This window comes from Xenopus tropicalis, chromosome 2 (assembly GCF_000004195.4).
Source record: "Xenopus tropicalis strain Nigerian chromosome 2, UCB_Xtro_10.0, whole genome shotgun sequence".
Lineage (NCBI taxonomy): Eukaryota > Metazoa > Chordata > Amphibia > Anura > Pipidae > Xenopus > Xenopus tropicalis.
In genome coordinates, this window is record NC_030678.2 from 167,224,001 (window position 1) to 167,251,615 (window position 27,615).

The 27,615-nt window shown below is 42.5% G+C and overlaps 1 protein-coding gene across 1 annotated transcript in view; it reads right to left on the bottom strand.

The window, feature by feature from the left end:
* LOC116408912 (cyclic nucleotide-binding domain-containing protein 2-like) overlaps positions 1 to 27,615 on the bottom strand; it is a 185,572-nt gene that overhangs the window by 20,714 nt on the left and 137,243 nt on the right. Inside the window, exon 13 of the mRNA XM_031897345.1 lies at positions 16,173 to 16,295. Coding sequence (XP_031753205.1) covers positions 16,173 to 16,295 — 123 coding nt within the window. The remainder of the gene's footprint in view (positions 1 to 16,172; positions 16,296 to 27,615) is intronic.

The following is a 27,615-nucleotide window of genomic DNA, read 5'->3' on the forward strand; positions in this document are numbered from 1 at the left end:
AATAGGGCTGTTCTGCCCCCAATAAGGGGTAATTATATCTTAGTTGGGATCAAGTACAGGTACTGTTTTATTATTACAGAGAAAAAGGAATCATTTAACCATTAAATAAACCCAATAGGGCTGTTCTGCCCCCAATAAGGGGTAATTATATCTTAGTTGGGATCAAATACAGGTACTGTTTTATTATTACAGAGAAAAAGGAATCATTTAACCATGAAATAAACCCAATAGGGCTGTTCTGCCCCCAATAAGGGGTAATTATATCTTAGTTGGGATCAAGTACAGGTACTGTTTTATTATTACAGAGAAAAGGGAATCATTTAACCATGAAATAAACCCAATAGGGCTGTTCTGCCCCAATAAGGGGTAATTATATCTTAGTTGGGATCAAGTACAGGTACTGTTTTATTATTACAGAGAAAAGGGAATCATTTAACCATTAAATAAACCCAATAGGACTGTTCTGCCCCCAATAAGGGTTATTATATCTTAGTTGGGATCAAGTACAGGTACTGTTTTATTATTACAGAGAAAAAGGAATCATTTAACCATGAAATAAACCCAATAGGGCTGTTCTGCCCCAATAAGGGGTAATTATATCTTAGTTGGGATCAAGTACAGGTACTGTTTTATTATTACAGAGAAAAGGGAATCATTTAACCATGAAATAAACCCAATAGGGCTGTTCTGCCCCAATAAGGGGTAATTATATCTTAGTTGGGATCAAGTACAGGTACTGTTTTATTATTACAGAGAAAAGGGAATCATTTAACCATTAAATAAACCCAATAGGACTGTTCTGCCCCCAATAAGGGTTATTATATCTTAGTTGGGATCAAGTACAGGTACTGTTTTATTATTACAGAGAAAAAGGAATCATTTAACCATGAAATAAACCCAATAGGGCTGTTCTGCCCCCAATAAGGGGTAATTATATCTTAGTTGGGATCAAGTACAGGTACTGTTTTATTATTACAGAGAAAAAGGAATCATTTAACCATGAAATAAACCCAATAGGGCTGTTCTGCCCCCAATAAGGGGTAATTATATCTTAGTTGGGATCAAGTACAGGTACTGTTTTATTATTACAGAGAAAAGGGAATCATTTAACCATTAAATAAACCCAATAGGGCTGTTCTGCCCCCAATAAGGGGTAATTATATCTTAGTTGGGATCAAGTACAGGTACTGTTTTATTATTACAGAGAAAAGGGAATCATTCAACCATTAAATAAACCCAATAGGGCTGTTCTGCCCCCAATAAGGGGTAATTATAAGGGATCCCATACCTGTACAAGAGGACTGTAGATAAAAAAATAACAAAGTTTAATGTTATAGATAACATAGGAGAGTGAGATATACTGCAGCAGAGAAAACAAAGGTTAATTATAAAGAAGAACAAAGGGGAAGCTCACATTTTAGTGCATTTATTCTGTTACCATATTTATATTAAATAGAAGCACCTGTATTGTCTCTGATTCTTGGACGCCCCCATTCATTACTGGTCGGTGAATGTTGTGCAATGATGCATTATACTCATTTTTGCAACATATATCTATGGGACAATTGCATTCATTGTATTCTTCCTAACATCCATAACCATAACCAAACAAGCATCTATATTGATCTGTGGATCGTTCTTAGCACGGTGTTTGCAGCTTCCACATGGGGAGAAGCCTATTTATAAGTGGGTTATCCGTTTCTCACACAATACGACTGGAAGCAGAACAGTTCTCTCATGGGGAGGGTAGAGTCACTTGGGGCTACATATCATCATTATTTGTGTCATGTCTACTAACAGACCTAAGCCGAGCCTCCTCTTGTTACTAATCAATATGAAGGGTCTGAATCTTGTCACATAGAACATTCTAACAGTGCAGCAATTAAGTCAAACGATGAAGCAGTTAGACATTATGTGCCGGGACTCTCACATAAGGGTTAGACAGAAGCCAGTATAGGCACTCAATGCATTCAACTTTATTTTCATGGTTTTATTCAATTGTGGTTTTTTATATTCAATTTTTTAAAGTAAGTAAGCATTCAATTTGGTAAAAATGCAAGTTTATTCAAATTAAACTACAAATCCAAATTCAAATTTAGATAAATAAGCCTCTCGGTATTGCTGGAGGAAGACTCCCTTGAATGTATTTTGGGTTTGGAGGTTGAAGTATAATGTTTAGACTGCTATCTTTCTATATAACTTTATTGTCTAAAATCAATTTGTAGATAGTGTTTCCATCAAGTGTAGTGATGGGCGAAATGTTTCGCCAGGCATGGATTCACGGTGAATTTCCGTGTTTCGCGAAACGGATGAAAAAATTTGACGCAGAAAAATTTGTTGCATGTCCAAAAATTGTCGCGGGCGTCAAAAGAATGGCCGCACAACAAAATAATAGCCGCGGGTGACAAAAGAATAGCCGTTAGACAAAATAATAGCCGCGGGCAACAAAATAATAGCCGCGGGCGACGAAATAATAGCCACGGGGGACAAAAGAATAGCCGCGGGCGACAAAATAATAGCCACGGGCGACAAAATAATAGCCGCGGGCGACAAAATAATAGCCGCGGGCGACAAAACAATATCCGCGCAACAAAATAATAGCCGTGGGCGACGAAACAATAGCCGGCGAACGAAATAATAGCCGCGGGCGACAAAAGAATAGTCGTGGGTGACAATTTTTTTTGCCGCATGACATTTTCGCTGTTTCGTGAATTTTTCGCCATTTCGAGGATCTTTTGAAAGTTTCGCAAATTTTTTGGCGAAGCGAAATGGAACAGATTCGCTCATCACTAGTCAAGAGTCTTATGGTCACAGTTTTTATTATTAGTAGTTTTTTCATTATTTCAGTTTTTGTTAAGCAGCTTTCCAGCTTGTAGTTTCAGGAGCTATTTGGTTGCTAGGATCCAAATTACCTTAGCGACCAGGGTGTGGTTTGAATTAAAGACTGATATATGACTAGGGGAGGACCTGAATAGAAAAATAAGTTATACAAAGTAACAATAACAATAAAACTGGAGCCGCACAGAGCAATAGTCTTTGGCTGCCGGGGTCAGTGACCCCCATTTAAAGCTGCAAAAAGTTAGGAAAAAGAAGGCAAATAATTCAAAAACTATGAAAAACAAATAACGAAGACTAATTCTGCACTTCCTAGATGTCACTGCACTCCTCCCACTCCGCCTTCCTCCATAAAGTCCATACACAACCTGATGCATACACATTGTACACAAAATGGCGTGTGCCTTCTCGTTGTGATTGTGGAATCCAAAACTGATAAAAACCACATATAAATAATTACATGATAGAAAAGGATTTGGAGTAATTTCTTAGGGTGACAGGTCCCGTTTAAGTATATAATAAAAATAACATTTGTGGCACAGAGAGTAAACCTTTTTATACGTCTTTGTACTTAATGGTAACTAAGCTGCATAAATTCACAATAGCGGCAAAATAATGCTATTGTGTTTAATTAATGTTTTATTGAATTTTTAATAGACTTAGGGGCCTATTCATTAATGTACGATTGAGTACATTTAGAACCGTGCGTATTTTTTGCATTTTTTTTTCGTTAATATGCGCAACTTTTTCCTACTTTGCGTAACAAAATTGTATTTGTCGCAACGAGTATGAACAAGCTGCAGAGTGCCATTGAGCCCTATGGGAGACTTTCCTTGGGCCGGGTTGGAGCTGCAGAGTGCCATTGAGCCCTATGGGAGACTTTCCTTGGGCCGGGTTGGAGCTGCAGAGTGCCATTGAGCCCTATGGGAGACTTTCCTTGGGCCGGGTTGGAGCTGCAGAGTGCCATTGAGCCCTATGGGAGACTTTCCTTGGGCCGGGTTGGAGCTGCAGAGTGCCATTGAGCCCTATGGGAGACTTTCCTTGGGCCGGGTTGGAGCTGCAGAGTGCCATTGAGCCCTATGGGAGACTTTCCTTGGGCCGGGTTGGAGCTGCAGAGTGCCATTGAGCCCTATGGGAGACTTTCCTTGGGCCGGGTTGGAGCTGCAGAGTGCCATTGAGCCCTATGGGAGACTTTCCCTGGGCCGGGTTGGAGCTGCAGAGTGCCATTGAGCCCTATGGGAGACTTTCCCTGGGCCGGGTTGGAGCTGCAGAGTGCCATTGAGCCCCATGGGAGACTTCCCTTGGGCCGGGTTGGAGCTGCAGAGTGTCATTGAGCCCTATGGGAGACTTTCCTTGGGCCAGGTTGGAGCTGCAGAGTGCCATTGAGCCCTATGGGAGACTTTCCTTGGGCCAGGTTGGAGCTGCAGAGTGCCATTGAGCCCTATGGGAGGCTTTCCTTGGGCCGGGTTGGAGCTGCAGAGTGCCATTGAGCCCTATGGGAGACTTTCCTTGGGCCGGGTTGGAGCTGCAGAGTGCCATTGAGCCCTATGGGAGACTTTCCTTGGGCCGGGTTGGAGCTGCAGAGTGCCATTGAGCCCTATGGGAGACTTTCCTTGGGCCGGGTTGGAGCTGCAGAGTGCCATTGAGCCCTATGGGAGACTTTCCTTGGGCCGGGTTGGAGCTGCAGAGTGCCATTGAGCCCTATGGGAGACTTTCCTTGGGCCGGGTTGGAGCTGCAGAGTGCCATTGAGCCCTATGGGAGACTTTCCTTGGGCCGGGTTGGAGCTGCAGAGTGCCATTGAGCCCTATGGGAGACTTTCCCTGGGCCGGGTTGGAGCTGCAGAGTGCCATTGAGCCCTATGGGAGACTTTCCCTGGGCCGGGTTGGAGCTGCAGAGTGCCATTGAGCCCCATGGGAGACTTCCCTTGGGCCGGGTTGGAGCTGCAGAGTGTCATTGAGCCCTATGGGAGACTTTCCTTGGGCCAGGTTGGAGCTGCAGAGTGCCATTGAGCCCTATGGGAGACTTTCCTTGGGCCAGGTTGGAGCTGCAGAGTGCCATTGAGCCCTATGGGAGACTTTCCTTGGGCCAGGTTGGAGCTGCAGAGTGCCATTGAGCCCTATGGGAGACTTTCCTTGGGCCGGGTTGGAGCTGCAGAGTGCCATTGAGCCCTATGGGAGACTTTCCTTGGGCCAGGTTGGAGCTGCAGAGTGCCATTGAGCCCTATGGGAGACTTTCCTTGGGCCGGGTTGGAGCTGCAGAGTGCCATTGAGCCCTATGGGAGGCTTTCCTTGGGCCGGGTTGGAGCTGCAGAGTGCCATTGAGCCCTATGGGAGACTTTCCTTGGGCCGGGTTGGAGCTGCAGGGTGCCATTGAGCCCTATGGGAGACTTTCCTTGGGCCGGGTTGGAGCTGCAGAGTGCCATTGAGCCCTATGGGAGGCTTTCCTTGGGCCGGGTTGGAGCTGCAGAGTGCCATTGAGCCCTATGGGAGGCTTTCCTTGGGCCAGGTTGGAGCTGCAGAGTGCCATTGAACCCTATGGGAGACTTTCCTTGGGCCAGGTTGGAGCTGCAGAGTGCCATTGAGCCCTATGGGAGACTTTCCTTGGGCCGGGTTGGAGCTGCAGAGTGCCATTGAGCCCTATGGGAGACTTTCCTTGGGCCAGGTTGGAGCTGCAGAGTGCCATTGAACCCTATGGGAGACTTTCCTTGGGCCAGGTTGGAGCTGCAGAGTGCCATTGAGCCCTATGGGAGACTTTCCTTGGGCCGGGTTGGAGCTGCAGAGTGCCATTGAGCCCTATGGGAGACTTTCCTTGGGCCGGGTTGGAGCTGCAGAGTGCCATTGAGCCCTATGGGAGACTTTCCTTGGGCCGGGTTGGAGCTGCAGAGTGCCATTGAGCCCTATGGGAGGCTTTCCTTGGGCCGGGTTGGAGCTGCAGAGTGCCATTGAGCCCTATGGGAGGCTTTCCTTGGGCCGGGTTGGAGCTGCAGAGTGCCATTGAGCCCTATGGGAGACTTTCCTTGGGCCGGGTTGGAGCTGCAGAGTGCCATTGAGCCCTATGGGAGACTTTCCTTGGGCCGGGTTGGAGCTGCAGAGTGCCATTGAGCCCTATGGGAGACTTTCCTTGGGCCGGGTTGGAGCTGCAGGGTGCCATTGAGCCCTATGGGAGACTTTCCTTGGGCCGGGTTGGAGCTGCAGAGTGCCATTGAGCCCTATGGGAGACTTTCCTTGGGCCGGGTTGGAGCTGCAGAGTGCCATTGAGCCCTATGGGAGACTTTCCTTGGGCCGGGTTGGAGCTGCAGAGTGCCATTGAGCCCTATGGGAGACTTTCCTTGGGCCGGGTTGGAGCTGCAGAGTGCCATTGAGCCCTATGGGAGGCTTTCCTTGGGCCGGGTTGGAGCTGCAGAGTGCCATTGAGCCCTATGGGAGACTTTCCTTGGGCCAGGTTGGAGCTGCAGTGTGCCATTGAGCCCTATGGGAGACTTTCCTTGGGCCGGGTTGGAGCTGCAGAGTGCCATTGAGCCCTATGGGAGACTTTCCTTGGGCCGGGTTGGAGCTGCAGAGTGCCATTGAGCCCTATGGGAGACTTTCCTTGGGCCGGGTTGGAGCTGCAGAGTGCCATTGAGCCCTATGGGAGACTTTCCTTGGGCCGGGTTGGAGCTGCAGAGTGCCATTGAGCCCTATGGGAGACTTGCCTTGGGCCGGGTTGGAGCTGCAGAGTGCCATTGAGCCCTATGGGAGACTTGCCTTGGGCCGGGTTGGAGCTGCAGAGTGCCATTGAGCCCTATGGGAGACTTTCCTTGGGCCGGGTTGGAGCTGCAGAGTGCCATTGAGCCCTATGGGAGACTTTCCTTGGGCCGGGTTGGAGCTGCAGAGTGCCATTGAGCCCTATGGGAGACTTGCCTTGGGCCGGGTTGGAGCTGCAGAGTGCCATTGAGCCCTATGGGAGACTTGCCTTGGGCCGGGTTGGAGCTGCAGAGTGCCATTGAGCCCTATGGGAGACTTGCCTTGGGCCGGGTTGGAGCTGCAGAGTGCCATTGAGCCCTATGGGAGACTTTCCTTGGGCCGGGTTGGAGCTGCAGAGTGCCATTGAGCCCTATGGGAGACTTTCCTTGGGCCGGGTTGGAGCTGCAGAGTGCCATTGAGCCCTATGGGAGGCTTTCCTTGGGCCGGGTTGGAGCTGCAGAGTGCCATTGAGCCCTATGGGAGGCTTTCCTTGGGCCGGGTTGGAGCTGCAGAGTGCCAATGAGCCCTATGGGAGGCTTTCCTTGGGCCGGGTTGGAGCTGCAGAGTGCCATTGAGCCCTATGGGAGGCTTTCCTTGGGCCGGGTTGGAGCTGCAGAGTGCCATTGAGCCCTATGGGAGGCTTTCCTTGGGCCGGGTTGGAGCTGCAGAGTGCCATTGAGCCCTATGGGAGACTTTCCTTGGGCCAGGTTGGAGCTGCAGAGTGCCATTAAGCCCTATGGGAGACTTTCCTTGGGCCAGGTTGGAGCTGCAGAGTGCCATTGAGCCCTATGGGAGACTTTCCTTGGGCCGGGTTGGAGCTGCAGAGTGCCATTGAGCCCTATGGGAGACTTTCCTTGGGCCGGGTTGGAGCTGCAGAGTGCCATTGAGCCCTATGGGAGACTTGCCTTGGGCCGGGTTGGAGCTGCAGAGTGCCATTGAGCCCTATGGGAGACTTGCCTTGGGCCGGGTTGGAGCTGCAGAGTGCCATTGAGCCCTATGGGAGACTTTCCTTGGGCCGGGTTGGAGCTGCAGAGTGCCATTGAGCCCTATGGGAGACTTTCCTTGGGCCGGGTTGGAGCTGCAGAGTGCCATTGAGCCCTATGGGAGACTTTCCTTGGGCCGGGTTGGAGCTGCAGAGTGCCATTGAGCCCTATGGGAGGCTTTCCTTGGGCCGGGTTGGAGCTGCAGAGTGCCATTGAGCCCTATGGGAGGCTTTCCTTGGGCCGGGTTGGAGCTGCAGAGTGCCAATGAGCCCTATGGGAGGCTTTCCTTGGGCCGGGTTGGAGCTGCAGAGTGCCATTGAGCCCTATGGGAGGCTTTCCTTGGGCCGGGTTGGAGCTGCAGAGTGCCATTGAGCCCTATGGGAGGCTTTCCTTGGGCCGGGTTGGAGCTGCAGAGTGCCATTGAGCCCTATGGGAGACTTTCCTTGGGCCGGGTTGGAGCTGCAGAGTGCCATTGAGCCCTATGGGAGACTTTCCTTGGGCCGGGTTGGAGCTGCAGAGTGCCATTGAGCCCTATGGGAGACTTTCCTTGGGCCAGGTTGGAGCTGCAGAGTGCCATTAAGCCCTATGGGAGACTTTCCTTGGGCCAGGTTGGAGCTGCAGAGTGCCATTGAGCCCTATGGGAGACTTTCCTTGGGCCGGGTTGGAGCTGCAGAGTGCCATTGAGCCCTATGGGAGACTTTCCTTGGGCCGGGTTGGAGCTGCAGAGTGCCATTGAGCCCTATGGGAGACTTTCCTTGGGCCGGGTTGGAGCTGCAGAGTGCCATTGAGCCCTATGGGAGACTCAAGTGTTGTTGCCGATCATTTGGATACGAACATTTTGTGACTATCGGTTCGCCCTTCGCAAACAATCGTTTCAATAGGAAAATTTCGGATCGTAAGTACAAAATTTTCATATTCAAACTAAAAGAATTTTCGTGACATTTGTGATCTTCAGAAATTCGGATTTTGTGATTCAGATTCGTACCTTAGTTAATCTGGCCCTTAATGTATGGTGGTCCAAATGATAGAATCCCTTTCGAAAACCCCCAAAATGGTTGCTAGGTAACCAATCACCATTTAATTAAACACAAAAATCACTGCCACAAGTCAAGGCATCATTAGGTAAATGAAAGAGGAAACTGAAGTGTAATTAGTGAACTAGAGAAAGATCAGAGGAGCAGCAATATGAAGACCCTGTATTGACTAATATATATTATATAGAAGCCCTGTTCAATCTGGTACAACATAACTAGTGCTGGAATATATAAGGCAGTGATCCCCAACCAGTGGCTCAGGGGCAACATGTTGCTCCCCAACCCCTTGGATGTTGCTCTCAGTGCCCCCAAACCAGGGAGTTATTTTTGAATTCCTGACTTGGGGGCAAGTTTTGGTTGAATAAAAACAAGATTTCCTACCAAATAAAGCCCCCTGTAAGCTGATAGGGTGCATAGAGGCCCCTAATAGCCAATCACAGCCCTTATTTGGCTCCTCCATTAACTTTTATGGTGCTTGTGTTGCTCCCCAAGTCTTTTTACATTTGACTGTGGCTCACGAGTAAGAAAGGTTGGGGATCCCTGATATAAGGGAACAAACTATCCTCTGCAGCATGGGCATATGTAATGGACATATCTACTGGATCAAAGCCATCGCCCAAGGAGAGCAGAGGTTTTAGGTCAGCCATTGTGTGCAGAACATTAAGTCAGACACAGGGCCACCTCAGCTCTGGAACTAATAGTGCTGTCACCCATAACCCTGCCAAGGCACAGAAAATGTGGGCACTGCCACAAAATACCTATTTGGGGTGCCAAACCACCATATCCAGAGGTGCCAGTCACGTCGTAACTAGTGATGAGCGAATCTGTGCCGCTTTGCATCGCCATAAAATTCACAAAACGGCAAGAAAATAAGTGAAAAGCATTTTTATTGTTTTTGCCTGCGTCTCTTTTGTCGCACGCATCTATTTTTTTGTCGCCCGCGTGTTTTGACGCGACCGCGCCCAATTTGACGCGCGACAGAAAAATTCCGCGCAATAAATTTTTCCATGGCAAATTCTCACGGAAGTTTCGTGAAACTATTCGCCAATGGCGAAATGCAAAAAATTTGCTGCGAATCAATGCCTGCCGAAAACATTCGCTTATCACTAGTCATAGTAGACAACTGCGTTGTCGTACAGGTCGAGACTCGCCTATGGGCACAGACTTGTCCAGAATCAAATGGACAGATCAGTGGTTTTTTCTTTAATAAAAGTAGTTCAAATACAAAAATTACATTATTGCCAAGTAAGGGAAAAATAATTTCCCAAATGACCGTATTTTCCTGCTCCTTTAATCAAGTTCCATTATGCGATAAAAGCATCTCAAGGTCAAGCATACACACCAATGCAATTTAATGGGCCCATACAATCTTAATTATCTAGTCAAAGTAGAGTTAAAGATCAGAAATAAAACGTTCCAAAACTGCGATGAAGGCACTATAACTGACTGTAATTGCCAACTGCACATCAGAGGACGTTTATACTGAGCCAGCTAATTTATATCCGACTTACTAAGCTTTACTCAGCGGCACGGCATAAAGTAAGTCACGGCCCGAAGACAATTGTCACATCATTTTAATTCCATATGGTGACTTGCATTAAACAAACGTCTGGAATAAAGATTGCATGCCATTATATCCACGAGATTAAAACGGTTTATTTTCATTGAGACTGTTTCATGGAAAATAAACAAATGTAACAAAAGGAACGGGTTCAGATTTACTCAGTTTGGCATTTGCTATAACCAAACATGATTAAATAAGGGAATAGTCTGCTCAATGCTTTGGGCTTTTTATAAGGGTGAAGACACACAGAGCTACTAGTAGCAGCTACTTTTTCATGGCTACTAATCGCCAGAAAATACCCTGCCTTAAGGCTGATGCCACACATGGCATTTTTACGCTGTGTATTTTCTAATTCTCTCGGCGGCTGAAAATAGAAATAACTTGAAAAGACTCGAAGCAAACCACACAATGCGTTACCATGGATTTTTCAAGCGTTTGCCGAAATATGCCAGAATTTGCACAGCAAGCTATTCCTATGTATACACAAAGGCAGTTGCCAGACCTAGCGGAAATACGCTGCGTTTTTTACTATTTCTCACTATTAGCACCATGGAAATGGGATTTGCTACGTCACCAGTACTAGGCTGAAAACCGCCATAGTCAGGGGCTGTGTGGCTTGTGCGGCGTTTTTAGGCTGAAAAAAAATGCAGTGTAAACACGCCACGTGTGGCATCAGCCTAAGGTGGCCATACACAGGCCAATCGTAGCTGCCGATATTGGTCCCTTGGACTGATTCGGCAGCTTATTGGCCCATGTAGGGGAAACGACTGGCCTGAAATTGCCCAGATATTGATTGGGCAGGTTCAAAAATTCAGTCGGATCAGGGACCGCATCGGCTTGTTGATGCGGTCCCTGAACCGACTGCGCCTATTCCAGTCGCTATAATTCGATCGTTTGGCCCCAACGCCCACCCGTGGGTGGGTATATCGGGATAATATCCGCTCGCTTGGCGACCTCGCCAGGCTAGCGGATCTTTACATGTATGGCCACCTTAAGACAATACTGAGAATAGCCTCTGCTAAAACACACGCAGAGACAGTTATCAGTAAATGATCAGCATTGTCTATTTCTTTAGCCACAACAAGTAGCTGCTACTAGTAGCTCCTTGTGTCTTCACCCTGATATCTTGCACTGTTGTTGTGTAAACAATTAATCAAGCTGCCCATTGTAATCATTCTTGGAGTTATGATGGCCATAACCATGAAAAGGATTGGCAGGTAGGTAGGAGGGATAATACAAATGTAAAGGGGGCATTTGCTAAAGATCGAATTTCTTTTTCACGATTAGTATTTTTTTTTGCACAAAAATACATGATTTTTTGTGCAACAAAACTGGGACAAATCCAAAAGAAAAAATACGCTGTCTAAAAGCTGTCGAGATTGTGTAGAAGTCAATGGCAGATGTTCCTTTTTACAACTGGAAGATCTTCCTTTGGCTTTGTGGTTTTAGTGGTTTCAGGGTTTTTCGATGCTTTCATTTGGGCGACAATACAAAAAAGTTGTATTTTTTCCACATTTGGCATTGGTGGGTTTAGAGAAGATGGGGGGGTCATTAATAAAGTTTGCACAGAGAAAATGATTTTGCAGATAGCTGTTTTGCTCATGTCATGCCCTTAACGAAAACACTGCTGTGCCCTTCTTTCTTTTTTTTTTGTGAATCGCAATAAAATGCGAATTGCACACAAAAACTCACAAATAAGATATAAATATAACTTGCAAAATCAGTTTAGCGAACATTTTTTCCGCCACCAAAGTTCTGGTGTAATACAGAGGCAGAGTGTGCATATAAATATAATATAATATTTGCAAATATACCATATTTAAAAAGCTTTCGCACTGTGAATAAAAAATTTGCAAATCTTTGCACATTAAATGCACCAGTCTTGCCCAGCTTTATAAGTATAAACACAGGCAGGGCAAATATGTTCCCTGTGCCAATAATTCTGCTTTGGGCGAATTTTATAAATGACCCCCAGTGAGTTTAATTGTGGCTTTTAAAACCACTAAATGAAAATGTTAATATATCTGCCACAAAGAGTAAAATTTACAAACCAAGCAGTATCCGTGGTACCAAAATATTGGTTGGGATCATTTAATAAATTATTTAATGAAATGCATGGCCATCATTACATTGCGGGAAATCCAATAAATTCTTTATAGTATCCGAAATAAATATTTTTTTTCAAACCAAATTAGGGCTTATTTATCAATTTTTGAGTTTGTGAATTCGAGTTTGTTTTTCTAAATCGAATAAACTTGCATATCGAATGCTCGCTTATTTATTAATAAGGAAAACTCATGCAAATAAAAAACTTGTATACCTCAAATTGTCGGAAAAAAAATTTCAAACTAAAATAAAATATGCGGCGCCGCGATTTCCTCTCAAGGATTTCCCTCTCGGGAAATCACGGCACCGCATATGCCGTCCCACCGGCGATTTCCATTCAAGCCGGCGGAATGGCATATCAGGGAGATTAGTCGCCCGAAACAAGGGAGATTTCTCGGGGGTGACTAATCTCCTCATCTGCCATGGCCCTGAGTGAAATAAGGTCTTTTGTGTAAAAGTAATTTTTTTAAAATGTAAGTTGTAGGTCATATTGTGTTTGTCCAGGGAAGCGAAATCAAACATTTGTGTTTCCTTACTTTCCCTCACAAAGTATTAGCTCTGCCGGTGTGGGGCCAACAACTGCCAACATCCTCGGTGGTAAGTCACCCAATGACAAAAAGGTGGGAGGTGTGGGGTGCAAGTGGATATAACTGGTACCTTCCCACCAGGATAATATACAATAAAACGTAAATCCACTTGCAATGCAAAAAGGTATACCTTATATGGTGCCTGAGGAAGGGATAGCGTTACCCAACTCCCCAAAATATTCTGCAGGGTGTAAATGGGTGTCCTGCAAAATCACATGAAATAAACGTATACCTTTGTGCATTGTACTGTAAGTGGATTTACACCTTTTTTATTGTATTAAGGTCCCCATACACGAACAGATTCGCTCGCTTGGCGATGTCGCCAAGCGAGCGGATCTCCACCCGATATCCCCACCTACGGGTGGGCGATATTGGGGGCCAAATGATCGAATTATGTGGGCGGCAATGGGGCAGTCGGTTCGGGGACTGCATCAACGAGCCAATGCGGTCCCCGATCCGACTGAATTTTCTAACCTGGCCGATCGATATCTGGCCAATTTCAGGCCAGATGTCGGCCAGGCCCCTCGTTTCTGCTCCTACACGGGCCGATAAGCTGCCGAATCAGTCCAAGGGACCCATATCGGCAGCTACTATCGGCCCGTGTATGGGGACCTTTAGTCACCCAGTGAAGCAACCATTTTAACGTAATTACCCCAGCTCTTTATGTGACTGCCTAGTGTGAAATCATTATGAAAATGCACAGAAGAGTCATCCTGCTGTATTTCTGTGGGTATTCAAGACAACACATAAGAAACTGCCCCATTAATTTCCATCAGAATGGGCAAGCCCTCCCCTGCATTTGGCAACATTAGGGGCACAGCCCCACAACCTGGAATTATAAGAATTATAACCTCCATGTTGATTTAGATTATAACTGGAAACTGAAAAGCCTTTTGGCACACTGAGACTTTTCAAGCTTTTATACCGACGAAGCAAACAGTCTATGTTTGTTCATGAAATCAAAGAACTAGACAAATAAGGGAGCAGAAGCCAACATTGTGGCTAAGGGAAAGGATAGTGTGTCAGAACAGCTTGTTAACTTTGCATTGTAATGGGAAAAAGCTGATCAGAACCAGCGGGGAAATACAGATCATGACATTGAAATATTATTCGTGGGCTCTGCGGTGGCTTGAAATGAACATTTCTTTATATTTTAATAGTGGTTGGAGAGTGCTGATATCCGCTATAGTTTTATGGTTATTTTCTCTTAAATTGCAGGTGATTGGGTTTCCTTTTTATACAGAGTATCCCCATGAAGGTTTAGCCCATCCGGTGTCCTAGTGTCCAGCTGGTTATTTAGAAAGAGGTGCAGATATCAGATAGATCTGTAATAACTTCACCATTTTCTAAATTCAAACAACTTTGCACAATTCTAGCTGAATAAAAGTCTAAAGAGAATCCCACCCTTACCTGTAAGTCTATAGCAGGTCATACCCAGACAGATAGGATTGTATGAGGTTATCTGTGCATGTATGGGGGCCATTGATGCCAACTGGTATCCGTGTACTATGGATACCGACTGGTTTGGGGATTGGGAAGGTTTAAAATGGTATTTGTGCATCAGCACATAAAGAGGTGAAGAGTAGACAGAAAGCAAATAGTGGGAAGGATTCTATTCAGAATCCAGGTAAATTCCATCAGAATATGACATATTACCATTAGGAGATTCAAGTAATAATTACTCTATATAAGTACACAGCCCCTATGAATGTATAGGAACCTCTATGCAGGTAGTATGACAGTTTAGGTAAATCCCACTACTAATGATTTATGCCCTGCTTACAGTATTCAAAGAAAGTGAAAAAACCTGACTTCTCCGGGACAAAACTGACAATAACAAATCTGAAAATACTCCATCTACTACAGATATGGGATCCCTTCTCTGGAAACCCAGTATCCAGAAAATTCAGAAATACAGAAAGGCCATCCTCCATAGACACCATTATAAGCAAAAATTCTAATTTTTAAAAATGATTCCCTTTTCTCTGAAATAATAAAACAGTACCTGTACTTGATCCCAACTAAGATATAATTACCCCTTATTGGGGCAGAACAGCCCTATTGGGTTTATTTAATGGTTAAATGATTCCCTTTTCTCTGTAATAATAAAACAGTACCTGTACTTGATCCCAACTAAGATATAATTACCCCTTATTGGGGGCAGAACAGCCCTATTGGGTTTATTTCATGGTTAAATGATTCCCTTTTCTCTGTAATAATAAAACAGTACCTGTACTTGATCCCAACTAAGATATAATTACCCCTTATTGGGGCAGAACAGCCCTATTGGGTTTATTTAATGGTTAAATGATTCCCTTTTCTCTGTAATAATAAAACAGTACCTGTACTTGATCCCAACTAAGATATAATTACCCCTTATTGGGGCAGAACAGCCCTATTGGGTTTATTTAATGGTTAAATGATTCCCTTTTCTCTGTAATAATAAAACAGTACCTGTACTTGATCCCAACTAAGATATAATTACCCCTTATTGGGGGCAGAACAGCCCTATTGGGTTTATTTAATGGTTAAATGATTCCCTTTTCTCTGTAATAATAAAACAGTACCTGTACTTGATCCCAACTAAGATATAATTACCCCTTATTGGGGGCAGAACAGCTCTATTTGGTTTATTTAATGGGTACTGTTTTATTATTACAGAGAAAAATGAAATCACTTTCAAAAATGTGAATTATTTGATGACAATAGAGTCTATGGGAGATGGCCTTTCCATAATTTGGAACTTTCTGGATAATGGGTTTCCAGATAAGGGGTCTGATACCTGCTAAAGTTTAATATTAATCTCAGACATATTAAGTGTGGGTAGTTAACAATTACACCTCTAGTCATGTGACTCTATTCAGTAAAAATTGTACCTTTGAAAGTCACAGAATTGTGATTTTATTTGGAATGTTTTTTATATATTTTTTCTTGGTTTAACTAGTCTGTGCAAGCTCAAAATAATGTACAGAAATGCTGAATCCTTTTATTTCACATCCCGGCAATTTAGTAACTGTTCCTTCTATATTATCAGTATGTCAAAGACACACACAATATTATTAGTCTGTACACCCAATAAACAGGGGGCTCGGTGTGCCGGATAATATGAAGGTAAGGTACCGGCACATACCATAATTACAGTGTATTGGGGGTTATTTTCTGCTGACACTAATGTAGATGTATTATCCCTGGAACGAAGATGCTTGTTATGGTGGAATCAATACAGAATATTGCCCAAAATCCCTAGGCATGTACAAACTGTAAGTGCCTGGAATTAGTATAACAACCACATGGGAAATATGTTGTTGGATGGAATATGGATTGTACCTTCTCTACTTACAAATATCTCTCCGGCTCTTAAAGTCTGGATGTGGATGAAGATCTTGGAATGGCCTTCACGCCCAGAGAGGTTGGACTTTGTTGTCTGGATTCTGTGCAACGAGGGTGTCTTAACAGATTCTTCCTGACAATAAAATAAGTAAAATGTTTTTATACTGGAACTATTTAACCTTATATAGAGCTTACATTGTGGCAGATACATTTGTTTTGTATATATATCTTTATTTATAAAGTGCTACTTATGTACGCAGCGCTGTACAGTAGAATAGATTAATACAAACAGGGGGTTATTAAGATAATAATAGATAAATACTAAGTATAACAATAAATACAAATAAATACAAGATACAGTTGCAATAAGTTAAGAGTCAAAGACACAAGAGGATGGAGGTCCCTGCCCCGTAGAGCTTACAATCTATATGGGAGGGTAAAGGTCCCCATACACAAGCAGATCCGCTCGCTTGGCGATGTCGCCAAGCGAGCAGATCTTCACCCGAGAAAAAGGGAATTGGTTTTTAAAATTCTGAATTATTTGATTAAAATGGAGTCTATGGGAGACGGGTTTCCGTTTTTGGATAACGGGTTTCCCGATAAGGGATCCCATACCTGTACAGTAGTCTCATTTTGCACATATATTAACAGTACAGGCCTGATCCAAATTACGGAAAGACCCTTTATCCGGAATACCCTTGGTCCCGAGCATTCTGGATAACGGGTCCTATACCTGTATATTGAAGATTACTTACAATGTGGGCCAATATCATTGAACCTGTTCTGAAAATGAAACTTAGACTACTAGGAATTTCCGTCTGATTTTATTTCATTCAAGCCCGATATCCCTTGGATCATGTGCATAATCATTTATTTAACTGTCACATTTTTTATATAAAGCTCATCAATCAGCAGGCAGACGAGCCAGACGTTTGTACCATCTGGCACACAGTGAAACGCTTCTCAGCATATTCAAGGCTTTTGGCTGTCTTCAGTTAAAGAGGTGGACGTTTTGCTTCATTAAAGTTCCACAGTGTATAACAATGCCCTCCCAAGTACCCTCACCTTTAAAGGGGAACCATGGCTACACCAAAATCTGTTAAAGAGCCCCACACAATACAGAAACCCCTAATATCCCTATCCCTGTAATCTGTTCCTTCAATAACGTATGAATAAATCCCATTTTATACGCTGAAATCCAGCTGCAAAACAGTTCTTCTCTTTCTGCATCATTTGAAATCCTGGCAGGGGAGGAGGGACTAAAACATTGATGTTACAAATTGTAACAACTTCCCCACAGCTTACAGACAGCATGCAGGAACTACATAACCCACAATGCATTGCACTGGGATGTTTCTTTCCTTATTGACATCATGTGTGCAGCAGGGAATTGTGGGATTGGGAGGAGGCAGGCTGAGGACAGGCGACTACTGTTACATTTATTTGAGTCACAAAGTAGTCAGCCAATCAGCAGGGGAACAGGGGGCGGGGCTTAGGGAACTGTCCCAAACCATATTATTACATTAAACATCATGAAAAGGCTGCATATTGTTTAATTGATGTATATTGCAAAGTTGCTTGAAATTATGTTTACTTTTTTTTTGAGAATATCCTTTTCAACCCTCATCACCACTAAACATAAGGGAATATCTCTAGAATACTGAGATTCCATTATAAAAATTTTCAATTAAAACCAAATAAACTCTTTTTAGAAAACTGGTTACTTCTTTATTTTCATTCAGCCCATATTGCCTGACAGTAGTGATAAGGAGTGATGAGCTAATTTTTTCGCAAGGCATGGATTCGCAGCAAATTTCCACATCTCGCCATTGTTTCGCGAAACTTCCACTGAAATTCGCCACAGAAAAATTTTTGTGCGTCAAAAAAAAGTCATGGTCACGGCATAAATAGGTGCGGTCATCGCAAAAAAAAAGACGCGCGACAAATGGGTTTTGCGGATTTTCCACTGTTTCGCTAAGTTTCCTGTTGTTTTTCGGTGAGGCGAAACTGGACAGATTTACTCATCACTTGTGATAAGTGAAACTGCGAAAAAAAATCATGAAATGAGCAAAAAAATTGTGCCCAAAACCGCAATTTTTTTTAATGCAACCACAACTTTTTTTCACACTCAATTTTTACGAAATTTTTTGACGCGCCTGAATTTATTGATGAGCGCAACTTTTTTTGACCAAACCGTGACTTTTTTCTCACTCTGAAATTTTTTTCTGTGCTGAATATTTGCGCCCGTTTTGCACAAAATCCACCAATCACAGAATGTGCAATTCCGTCGCGATTCCATGCCTGGCTCATCACTACTTAATGTGATTTAGGACAAAGAAAAATCTTTCAAATTCTACACTGTTAAGATGTCTATCACCATCTCAATGCCCTTGATAAATACTGTATATATATGGAAAACGTTTTGGCTTTTTGTCCATTAACATCACAGATACAGCAGAATATAATTAAACTTATTTGACATCCCATAAAGTTCTTCTAGAGAAAATAAACTTCAAGCAGCACAAATGAACTCATTCAATGAAACACATAATGCTGAGTGAATACCGAATATTGTTTAGGCAAAGATAGGAAAGGTTCGATGCCGGATGTCGTGGTGAACTTTGATGTTTTACTCCATTAGAAATCTCCCGGTGTTCAGTGAAGCTGAATAATTCATCAATAACTATGATCTTGGGGGAGTCTCTTCAAATAAAACAAGACCTTTGTAGGCAAGGCCTTTGATTGATTATGCGAAGAAATGGGCACAGAACACACCTTTTTCTCTCCCTCTCTCTTTCTTTCCTTTTAGTTTGGATGCATGTCTTGGGGCATTGTTTCGGTAAGTACCCCTTCGTAGCCGAGCATGAAAATGCATATACAGTATGTTCCATATTTGGTTTATTTAGTTATACTTCTTGGAACAAATAAAGTTGCTTGAAATCTTCTGCAGTTTTCTCTGTAGTAATACAACAGTACCTTGTAATTGATCCCAACTAAGATATAATTACCCCTTATTGGGGGCAGAACAGCCCTATTGGGTTTATTCAATGGTTAAATGATTCCCTTTTCTCTGTAATAATAAAACAGTACCTGTACTTGATCCCAACTAAGATATAATTACCCCTTATTGGGGCAGAACAGCCCTATTGGGTTTATTTAATGTTAAATGATTCCCTTTTCTCTGTAATAATAAAACAGTACCTGTACTTGATCCCAACTAAGATATAATTACCCCTTATTGGGGGCAGAACAGCCCTATTGGGTTTATTTAATGGTTAAATGATTCCTTTTTCTCTGTAATAATAAAACAGTACCTGTACTTGATCCCAACTAAGATATAATTACCCCTTATTGGGGGCAGAACAGTCCTATTGGGTTTATTTCATGGTTAAATGATTCCCTTTTCTCTGTAATAATAAAACAGTACCTGTACTTGATCCCAACTAAGATATAATTACCCCTTATTGGGGCAGAACAGCCCTATTGGGTTTATTTCATGGTTAAATGATTCCCTTTTCTCTGTAATAATAAAACAGTACCTGTACTTGATCCCAACTAAGATATAATTACCCCTTATTGGGGCAGAACAGCCCTATTGGGTTTATTTCATGGTTAAATGATTCCCTTTTCTCTGTAATAATAAAACAGTACCTGTACTTGATCCCAACTAAGATATAATTACCCCTTATTGGGGGCAGAACAGCCCTATTGGGTTTATTTAATGGTTAAATGATTCCCTTTTCTCTGTAATAATAAAACAGTACCTGTACTTGATCCCAACTAAGATATAATTACCCCTTATTGGGGCAGAACAGCCCTATTGGGTTTATTTCATGGTTAAATGATTCCCTTTTCTCTGTAATAATAAAACAGTACCTGTACTTGATCCCAACTAAGATATAATTACCCCTTATTGGGGCAGAACAGTCCTATTGGGTTTATTTCATGGTTAAATGATTCCCTTTTGTCTGTAATAATAAAACAGTACCTGTACTTGATCCCAACTAAGATATAATTACCCCTTATTGGGGCAGAACAGCCCTATTGGGTTTATTTCATGGTTAAATGATTCCCTTTTCTCTGTAATAATAAAACAGTACCTGTACTTGATCCCAACTAAGATATAATTACCCCTTATTGGGGCAGAACAGCCCTATTGGGTTTATTTCATGGTTAAATGATTCCCTTTTCTCTGTAATAATAAAACAGTACCTGTACTTGATCCCCACTGTTGATAGAAGTAGGTTCAAGTTCTTCATTCAAGTTAAAAAAAGCAAAAGATAAAACAGAATATAGTGTAATACCCTTTATCAAAAATAGTCCTGATGAAGTGCGCCGGACACGTGAAACGCGTAGAGCTGTTTGTGATACGTTTTGCTTTTATCCAGATACTGTAGCCTGTACTGTAGTAGGACTATTTTTAATAAAGGGTATTAAACTATATTCTGTTTTATCTTTTGCTTTTCCAAATTGAATGGAGAACTTTAACCTACTTCTATCAACAGTGGATTTCATTTACCTCTGCATATCTTAACTACCCCACACTGCGATTTGTGGATTTTATGTGCACTTTGTTATTATTTGGAGTTATAGGCACAACTCTTTCACTTTAGTTTCATTAACTTTTGAAACATATTGCACTATTTTGTATTTGTATTTTTCATGTGCTTCCAACACAGAACACATGGGGGGTTCTGCACATGTTTTAATACCCATCCAAGAGGGGTATATTCTTTGGAGGAAGCAGCAAGAGATTTGAGCCCTATGTTTATTGTCTACATTGAATTCTGAAAGTAAAAAGCGTGAGGACACCTACAGCGCTGAGTATCACTCACAAACTTTTTTCCATCTTTCCATACTCAATGATATATCAGATCAGGGCACTGTAGCCATCTTCTAGCTAAAACACAAGGTAATATAGAGGCCATAATGGCAATAGTTATTCCTTGTCCGGCATGTGTAGCTACTGTATATACTCGAGTATAAGCCTAGTTTTTCAGCACCCAAATTGTGCTGAAAAAGTCACCCTCGGCTTATACTCAAGTCGGGTGCCATGGGTCCCTCTAGACTAGAACCCTCTGTCCTTTGTGTGCAAATTAGGCCCCCCGCAACCACACCCTCCAGTGCCCTGGCCTAGGCTCCTACCAGCAATACTTATTTCCCCTTACATCCCTCCGGGACTGGGTCTGCTGCCAGTTTGCCAATGTGCAATGAGCGTGGGGTAGCACTCATATTGTTTTTGTTGACCCCCTTCTCCGCTTAGAGAGCTAGTTTACTGTTTTTATTTGAAATAAATATTGAAAGACATATACCCCACTGATGCCTCAATTTATGTAATTTTATTGGTATTTATTTTGATTATTAAAACTTAGCAGTAGCGGCTGCATTTCCCACCCTAGGCTTATACTCGAGTCAATAAGTTTTTCCAGTTTTCTTAGGTAAAATGAGGTACCTTGGCTTATATTCGGATCGGCTTATACTCGAGTATATATGGTACTTTCTGGGCAGTACAACTTGGGGTCTGCCAACCTATTCAATGATCCTGCCATTAAGGTCACTTTAAAGCACTTTCAAGAATACATCTATTGCCAAGAGTAGCAAGTAGTTTAGATTGGGCTTCTGCCAACCTGGGGGCATAGGCAATATCCTAGGTACCACTGACTGCATCAAAAGCACCTGAACAAGGGGGGTTGCCCCAGAAACGTTTGCTGAGATCTTAATAATGTATGTTGTTTGGGAGAGCAGAAACATATATAACAAGTTATATAAAAAGTGAGAAATTTTCACAACATCAAGGATTTGATGGAGGATTTAAAGTTGCATTTGGATATCATTTTCTTAATAGACGAAGTGGGGAGTGAGTATGTAAAACAGTGGCTAGCGTTGACTGTCTCTGTGCTTATGTAACCATAGGAAACAAGGTTACAGAAACATGTGGGGAGGATAAAAGACTGTTGTAAGGTTTAGGAATTTTTTAGAAGAAGCTATTATCATTATGTATGAGGTGAAGGAAAAAGGCCTTGAGTGAGATGAATTTGAGAAAGCTTTTAAGTTGGTGTCAGGTTTGGAAGAGGGGGGGGATTCATAAATTATAAATATAAAATTAATGAAGAAAAGGCAAATTTGTGTCCTGGTTATCTAACCCCCTTGTGGCCCATGTGTCAAATGAGAAATGATGTGTTAAAAGCAGTTCCCCCAATTAGAAAAAAACCCAATTTTAAATGAGTTCCAAGTGACATAAATCAGGAATAAAGTGATAACAAGTGATAAGGAGTGTGATATGAATGTATATGGGCAAGATCTTCTGTGAACTATAAGGTATTTGGTGACGTACAGAAATCTCTTAAGTGAAATATCCCATATCAATGTGCTAGTGTGGTGTCCAGACCAAAAACTATGCATTAGCTTTAACTTTAATTGCCCCCCACTACCCAAGTGGCTTATTTACAGAATCTTTCTACAATAAATGGACCACCACAAGCTGCTTCTCCATATATACCTTGATCAATATTACTACTTACTCAATGAATCTAGTTGGAGACATACAAAAAATGACAACACAAACAACTCTACAAATACCTTTAAATTCAAAATTTTTTACAATCTACCCTGTTTTATTTCACAAACAAATAATCCATCAGCACAAAGGAAAGTTTGCCCAGAGATGGGGGAAACCGTTGCATATCTATGGGTCATGGCCACTCATCCAGCCCTCCTGGAACTAGGTCTTCAACCCAGTGTCGGACTGGCCCCCCAGGATACCAGGAAAACTCCCGGTGGGCCCAGGTGTCAGTGGGCCCTCCTGCTCCTGACCATTGGCCAGTTTCATGGCCATTCCCTATTACTGAATGGGAAGAAAGAGGAGAAATAGATGGAAGAGTAGATGCTAGCGTGTAAATAAAAGAGACTGGGAGAATAAAGAGGTTGGGTGAGGAAAGGAGGAAAAAGACCCCTTATAAGGAATACCCTTGGTCCCAAGCATTCTGGATAATGGGTCCTATACCTGTACTTTTTTCATGAGAATTGTCGCTATTGTACTCTAGTATATCAATGGTCACACTTCTCAAATCGCAATAAAAAAAACAATCTTGAAGTTTGTTCAACCCAGTGTCGCACTGGCCTACCAGGATACCAGGAAAACTCCCGGTGGGCCAGGTCTCAGTGGGCCCTCCTGCCTGACCATTTGTCCAGTTTCATGGCCATTCCCTATTTCTGAATGGGAAGAAAGAGGAGAAATAGATGGAAGAATAGATGCTAGCATGTAAATAAAAGAGACTTTGAGAATAAAGGGGTTGGGTGAGGAAAGGAGGAAAAATTATTTGGAGAGCAGGCCTAGGGTCTAAGGTTTTCTGGTGGGTCCCCTGGGGTCCCCAGTCCGACACTGCTTCATCCTCCTATGCAGAGGTTTTTATTGCTTGATCTACATGACATTGTTATGTTCCATCTGGGTAAACAACTGCCCAAGTCAGTGAAAGCGACTGACAAATGAATTAACCAGGTCCTAATGGCTGTCAGACTAACTCTGTTGAAGTTGAAATCCCCACTTTGGCACAAAAAAAGGGTTACAAGGTGGGAGCTTCTTTCAGACTCCACCTACAAAAAAAAAGTTAAAAACAAATTTTATTAACCATACCATTACCTTTGTAAAGAAATAAGTATTAAAAAGGAGAAGAGGGGGAGATACTGTAGATTGGGATACCAGGGGCCCACCAGAAAACCTTAGACCAGGGGTCCCCAACCTTTTATATTCGTAAGCCACATTCAATTGTAAAAAGAGCTGGGGAGCAACACAAGTACGTATGAAAAATGTTCTTGGGCTGTGAATTGGCTATTTGGTAGCCCCTATATGGACTGGCAGCTTACAGGAGGCTCTGTTGGGCAGTTCGCCAGGTTTTTATTAAACCAAAACTTGCCTCCAAGCCAGGAATTCAAAAATAAGCCCCTGCTTTGAGGCCACTGGGAGCAACATCCAAGGGATTGGGGAGCAACATGTTGCCCCTGAGCCACTGGTTGGCGATCACTGCCTTAGACCATAGGCTCACTCTCCTAGTCTTTTTTCTTTACATACTATAATATATATCCTTCCATCTATTTTGCCGCTTTGTTATCAAACAAAGAATAGAAAAGACCATAACAAAAAGGTAGGAATGGTAGGAATGGCTCACTGACAGCTGGGAGTTACCCTGGGATCCCATTGGACCAGTCCAACACTACTATATGTGTGTATTTTGGAGAATGGTAGCATTCTACTCAAAACACTAATATTTTGTGCACAATTTCAGAGTATGAACATACATACCCTAACTGGGGATAAACACACAACAAGCTAAAGCAAACTGCGTAACACAAATATTGTTGCATCCGAGGCTAAGCAATGGACTCCAACATAACACACGTTACTTTTACACATTTACTAACTATTGCCATTTAGGTAGCCAAATGAAGGGCTGTAGTTGCCTCTAGCCAATTGTTATCTCCTGCTGACACCAGGCAATGCAAGGGGACAAATGATTTATTCTGATTAGCTGTCATTACATTTAATTGCCTGAAGACCATTTCTAATAGGGACAAAAATGTCACAACATGTTAAGAAATGTATCATTTACTCCCCCCCCGAGAGTTCCCATAAGCAAAACGCAGCAAAAAGTTGCACCCGTTATGGTGTGTTCTCTTGTTCAATGAGAGTTGATTAAAACTCAAAATTAATCATAGAAACAAGAACAAAAATAATTCTAAATGGCTTTAATTGAATCTCTTGTTTATTGTTTTCTTACATGGTATAATGCCTATGTATTACTTAGCAATTAATAGCCTGACCAGAAGGAAGCTTTGTTGGGAATTGAACCTAGCTCCCCAATGCTAAGCACTGCCGGAATGTTCTTTAGTAGCATTTAATATTATTTTTTAATCGTACATAGAGGGTTGCTTCATATTTACAACTAGTGAGAGCCCTAGCTTTGATTAATACAGGTATGGGATCCCTTATCCGGAAACCCATTATCCAGAAAGCTCCGAATTATGGAAAGCCTGTCTCCCATAGACTCCATTTTAATCAAATAATATAGAATGTTAAAACTAATTCTCTTTTTCTCTGTAGTAATAAAACAGTACCTTCTAACTGATCCCAACTAAGATATAATTACCCCTTATTGGGGGCAGAACAGCCCTATTGGGTTTATTTCATGGTTAAATGATTCCCTTTTCTCTGTAATAATAAAACAGTACCTGTACTTGATCCCAACTAAGATATAATTACCCCTTATTGGGGGCAGAACAGCCCTATTGGGTTTATTTCATGGTTAAATGATTCCCTTTTCTCTGTAATAATAAAACAGTACCTGTACTTGATCCCAACTAAGATATAATTACCCCTTATTGGGGGCAGAACAGCCCTATTGGGTTTATTTAATGGTTAAATGATTCCCTTTTCTCTGTAATAATAAAACAGTGCCTGTACTTGATCCCAACTAAGATATAATTACCCCTTATTGGGGGCAGAACAGCCCTATTGGGTTTATTTAATGGTTAAATGATTCCCTTTTCTCTGTAATAATAAAACAGTACCTGTACTTGATCCCAACTAAGATATAATTACCCCTTATTGGGGGCAGAACAGCCCTATTGGGTTTATTTAATGGTTAAATGATTCCCTTTTCTCTGTAATAATAAAACAGTACCTGTACTTGATCCCAACTAAGATATAATTACCCCTTATTGGGGCAGAACAGCCCTATTGGGTTTATTTAATGGTTAAATGATTCCCTTTTCTCTGTAATAATAAAACAGTACCTGTACTTGATCCCAACTAAGATATAATTACCCCTTATTGGGGGCAGAACAGCCCTATTGGGTTTATTTAATGGTTAAATGATTCCCTTTTCTCTGTAATAATAAAACAGTACCTTCTAACTAATCCCAACTAAGATACAAATAATCCTTATTGGATGTAAAACAAGACTTAAGGTATGGAGATCCAAATTACGGAAAGATCCCTTATCCGGAATACCCTTGGTCCCGAGCATTCTGGATAATGGGTCCTATACCTGTACTGTAATATAAACATTCAAGGACACATAGATATTGTTAAATCTTCCCTTATACATTTTTTTTTCAACACATTCCTGAAACCATTTTCCAGACCAGAATCCCATTTACCACCACTCTCCCTAGACTTTTCCTTAGGGTGAAGACACACAGAGCTACTAGTAGCAGCTACTTTTTCAAAACTTCTAAACGCCAGAAAATCCCCTGCCATAGACAATACTGAGAATTGCCTCTGCTAAAACACACGTGGAGACAGTTATCAGTAAATGATCAGCATTGTCTAATTTAGTAGCCACAACACGTAGCTGCTACTAGTAGCTCTGTGTGTCTTCACCCTTAAGTTACACATAGTAGATGGTGGACTTTAAGTCCCCAGATCCAACACTTCAAAATGGAAGTCGGTGAGGGAGGGATTTCATTACACTGTAAGCCTAAAGAGGGCTGGGTACTGGTCCCAATGAGCCCACAGCCTGACTGTTAAAGGGGTGGTTCACCTTTACATTAACCTTTATGTTATAAAATGTCCTATTACCAGCAACGTTTTAATTGGTCTTCACTATTTGTTATTATTATTGTTGCTTTTTATGACTTATTTTCCAATTTAGGCCCCTCCTATTCATATTTTTATGTATCTTCTCTTTACAAGCCCAACTATAACAGCCATGTCAAAATGGGGAATATCTTCCCTTTGAGGTGTTATGGTGGGTATAATAAAATACAATTGCAAAGATATTTGTGGCGACAAAAGCCCTGATATTCAGCATTATGAATAGGGGTTCAGCATTATGGATAGGGGTCTCAACATTATGAATAGGGGTTCAGCATTATGTATAGGGGTTCAGCATTATGGATAGGGGTCTCAACATTATGAATAGGGGTTCAGCATTATCGATAGGGGTTCAGCATTATGGATAGGGGTTCAGCATTATGAATAGGGTTCAGCATTATGGATAGGGTTTCAGCATTATGAATAGGGGGTTCAGCATTATGATTAGGGGTTCGGCATTATGGATAGGGGGTTTAGCATTATGAATAGGGGGTTCAGCATTATGAATAGGGGGTTCAGCATTATGAATAGGGGTTCGGCATTATGGATAGGGGTTCAGCATTATGAATAGGGGGTTCAGCATTATGGATAGGGGGTTCAGCATTATGAATAGGGGGTTCAGCATTATGAATAGGGGGTTCGGCATTATGAATAGGGGTTCGGCATTATGGATAGGGGTTCAGTATTATGAATAGGGGTTCAGCATTATGAATAGGGTTCGGCATTATGAATAGGGGTTCAGCATTATGAATAGGGTTCAGCATTATGATTAGGGGTTCAGCATTATGGGTAGGGGTTCAGCATTATGAATAGGGGTTCGGAATTATGAATAGGGGTTCAGCATTATGAATAGGGGTTCGGC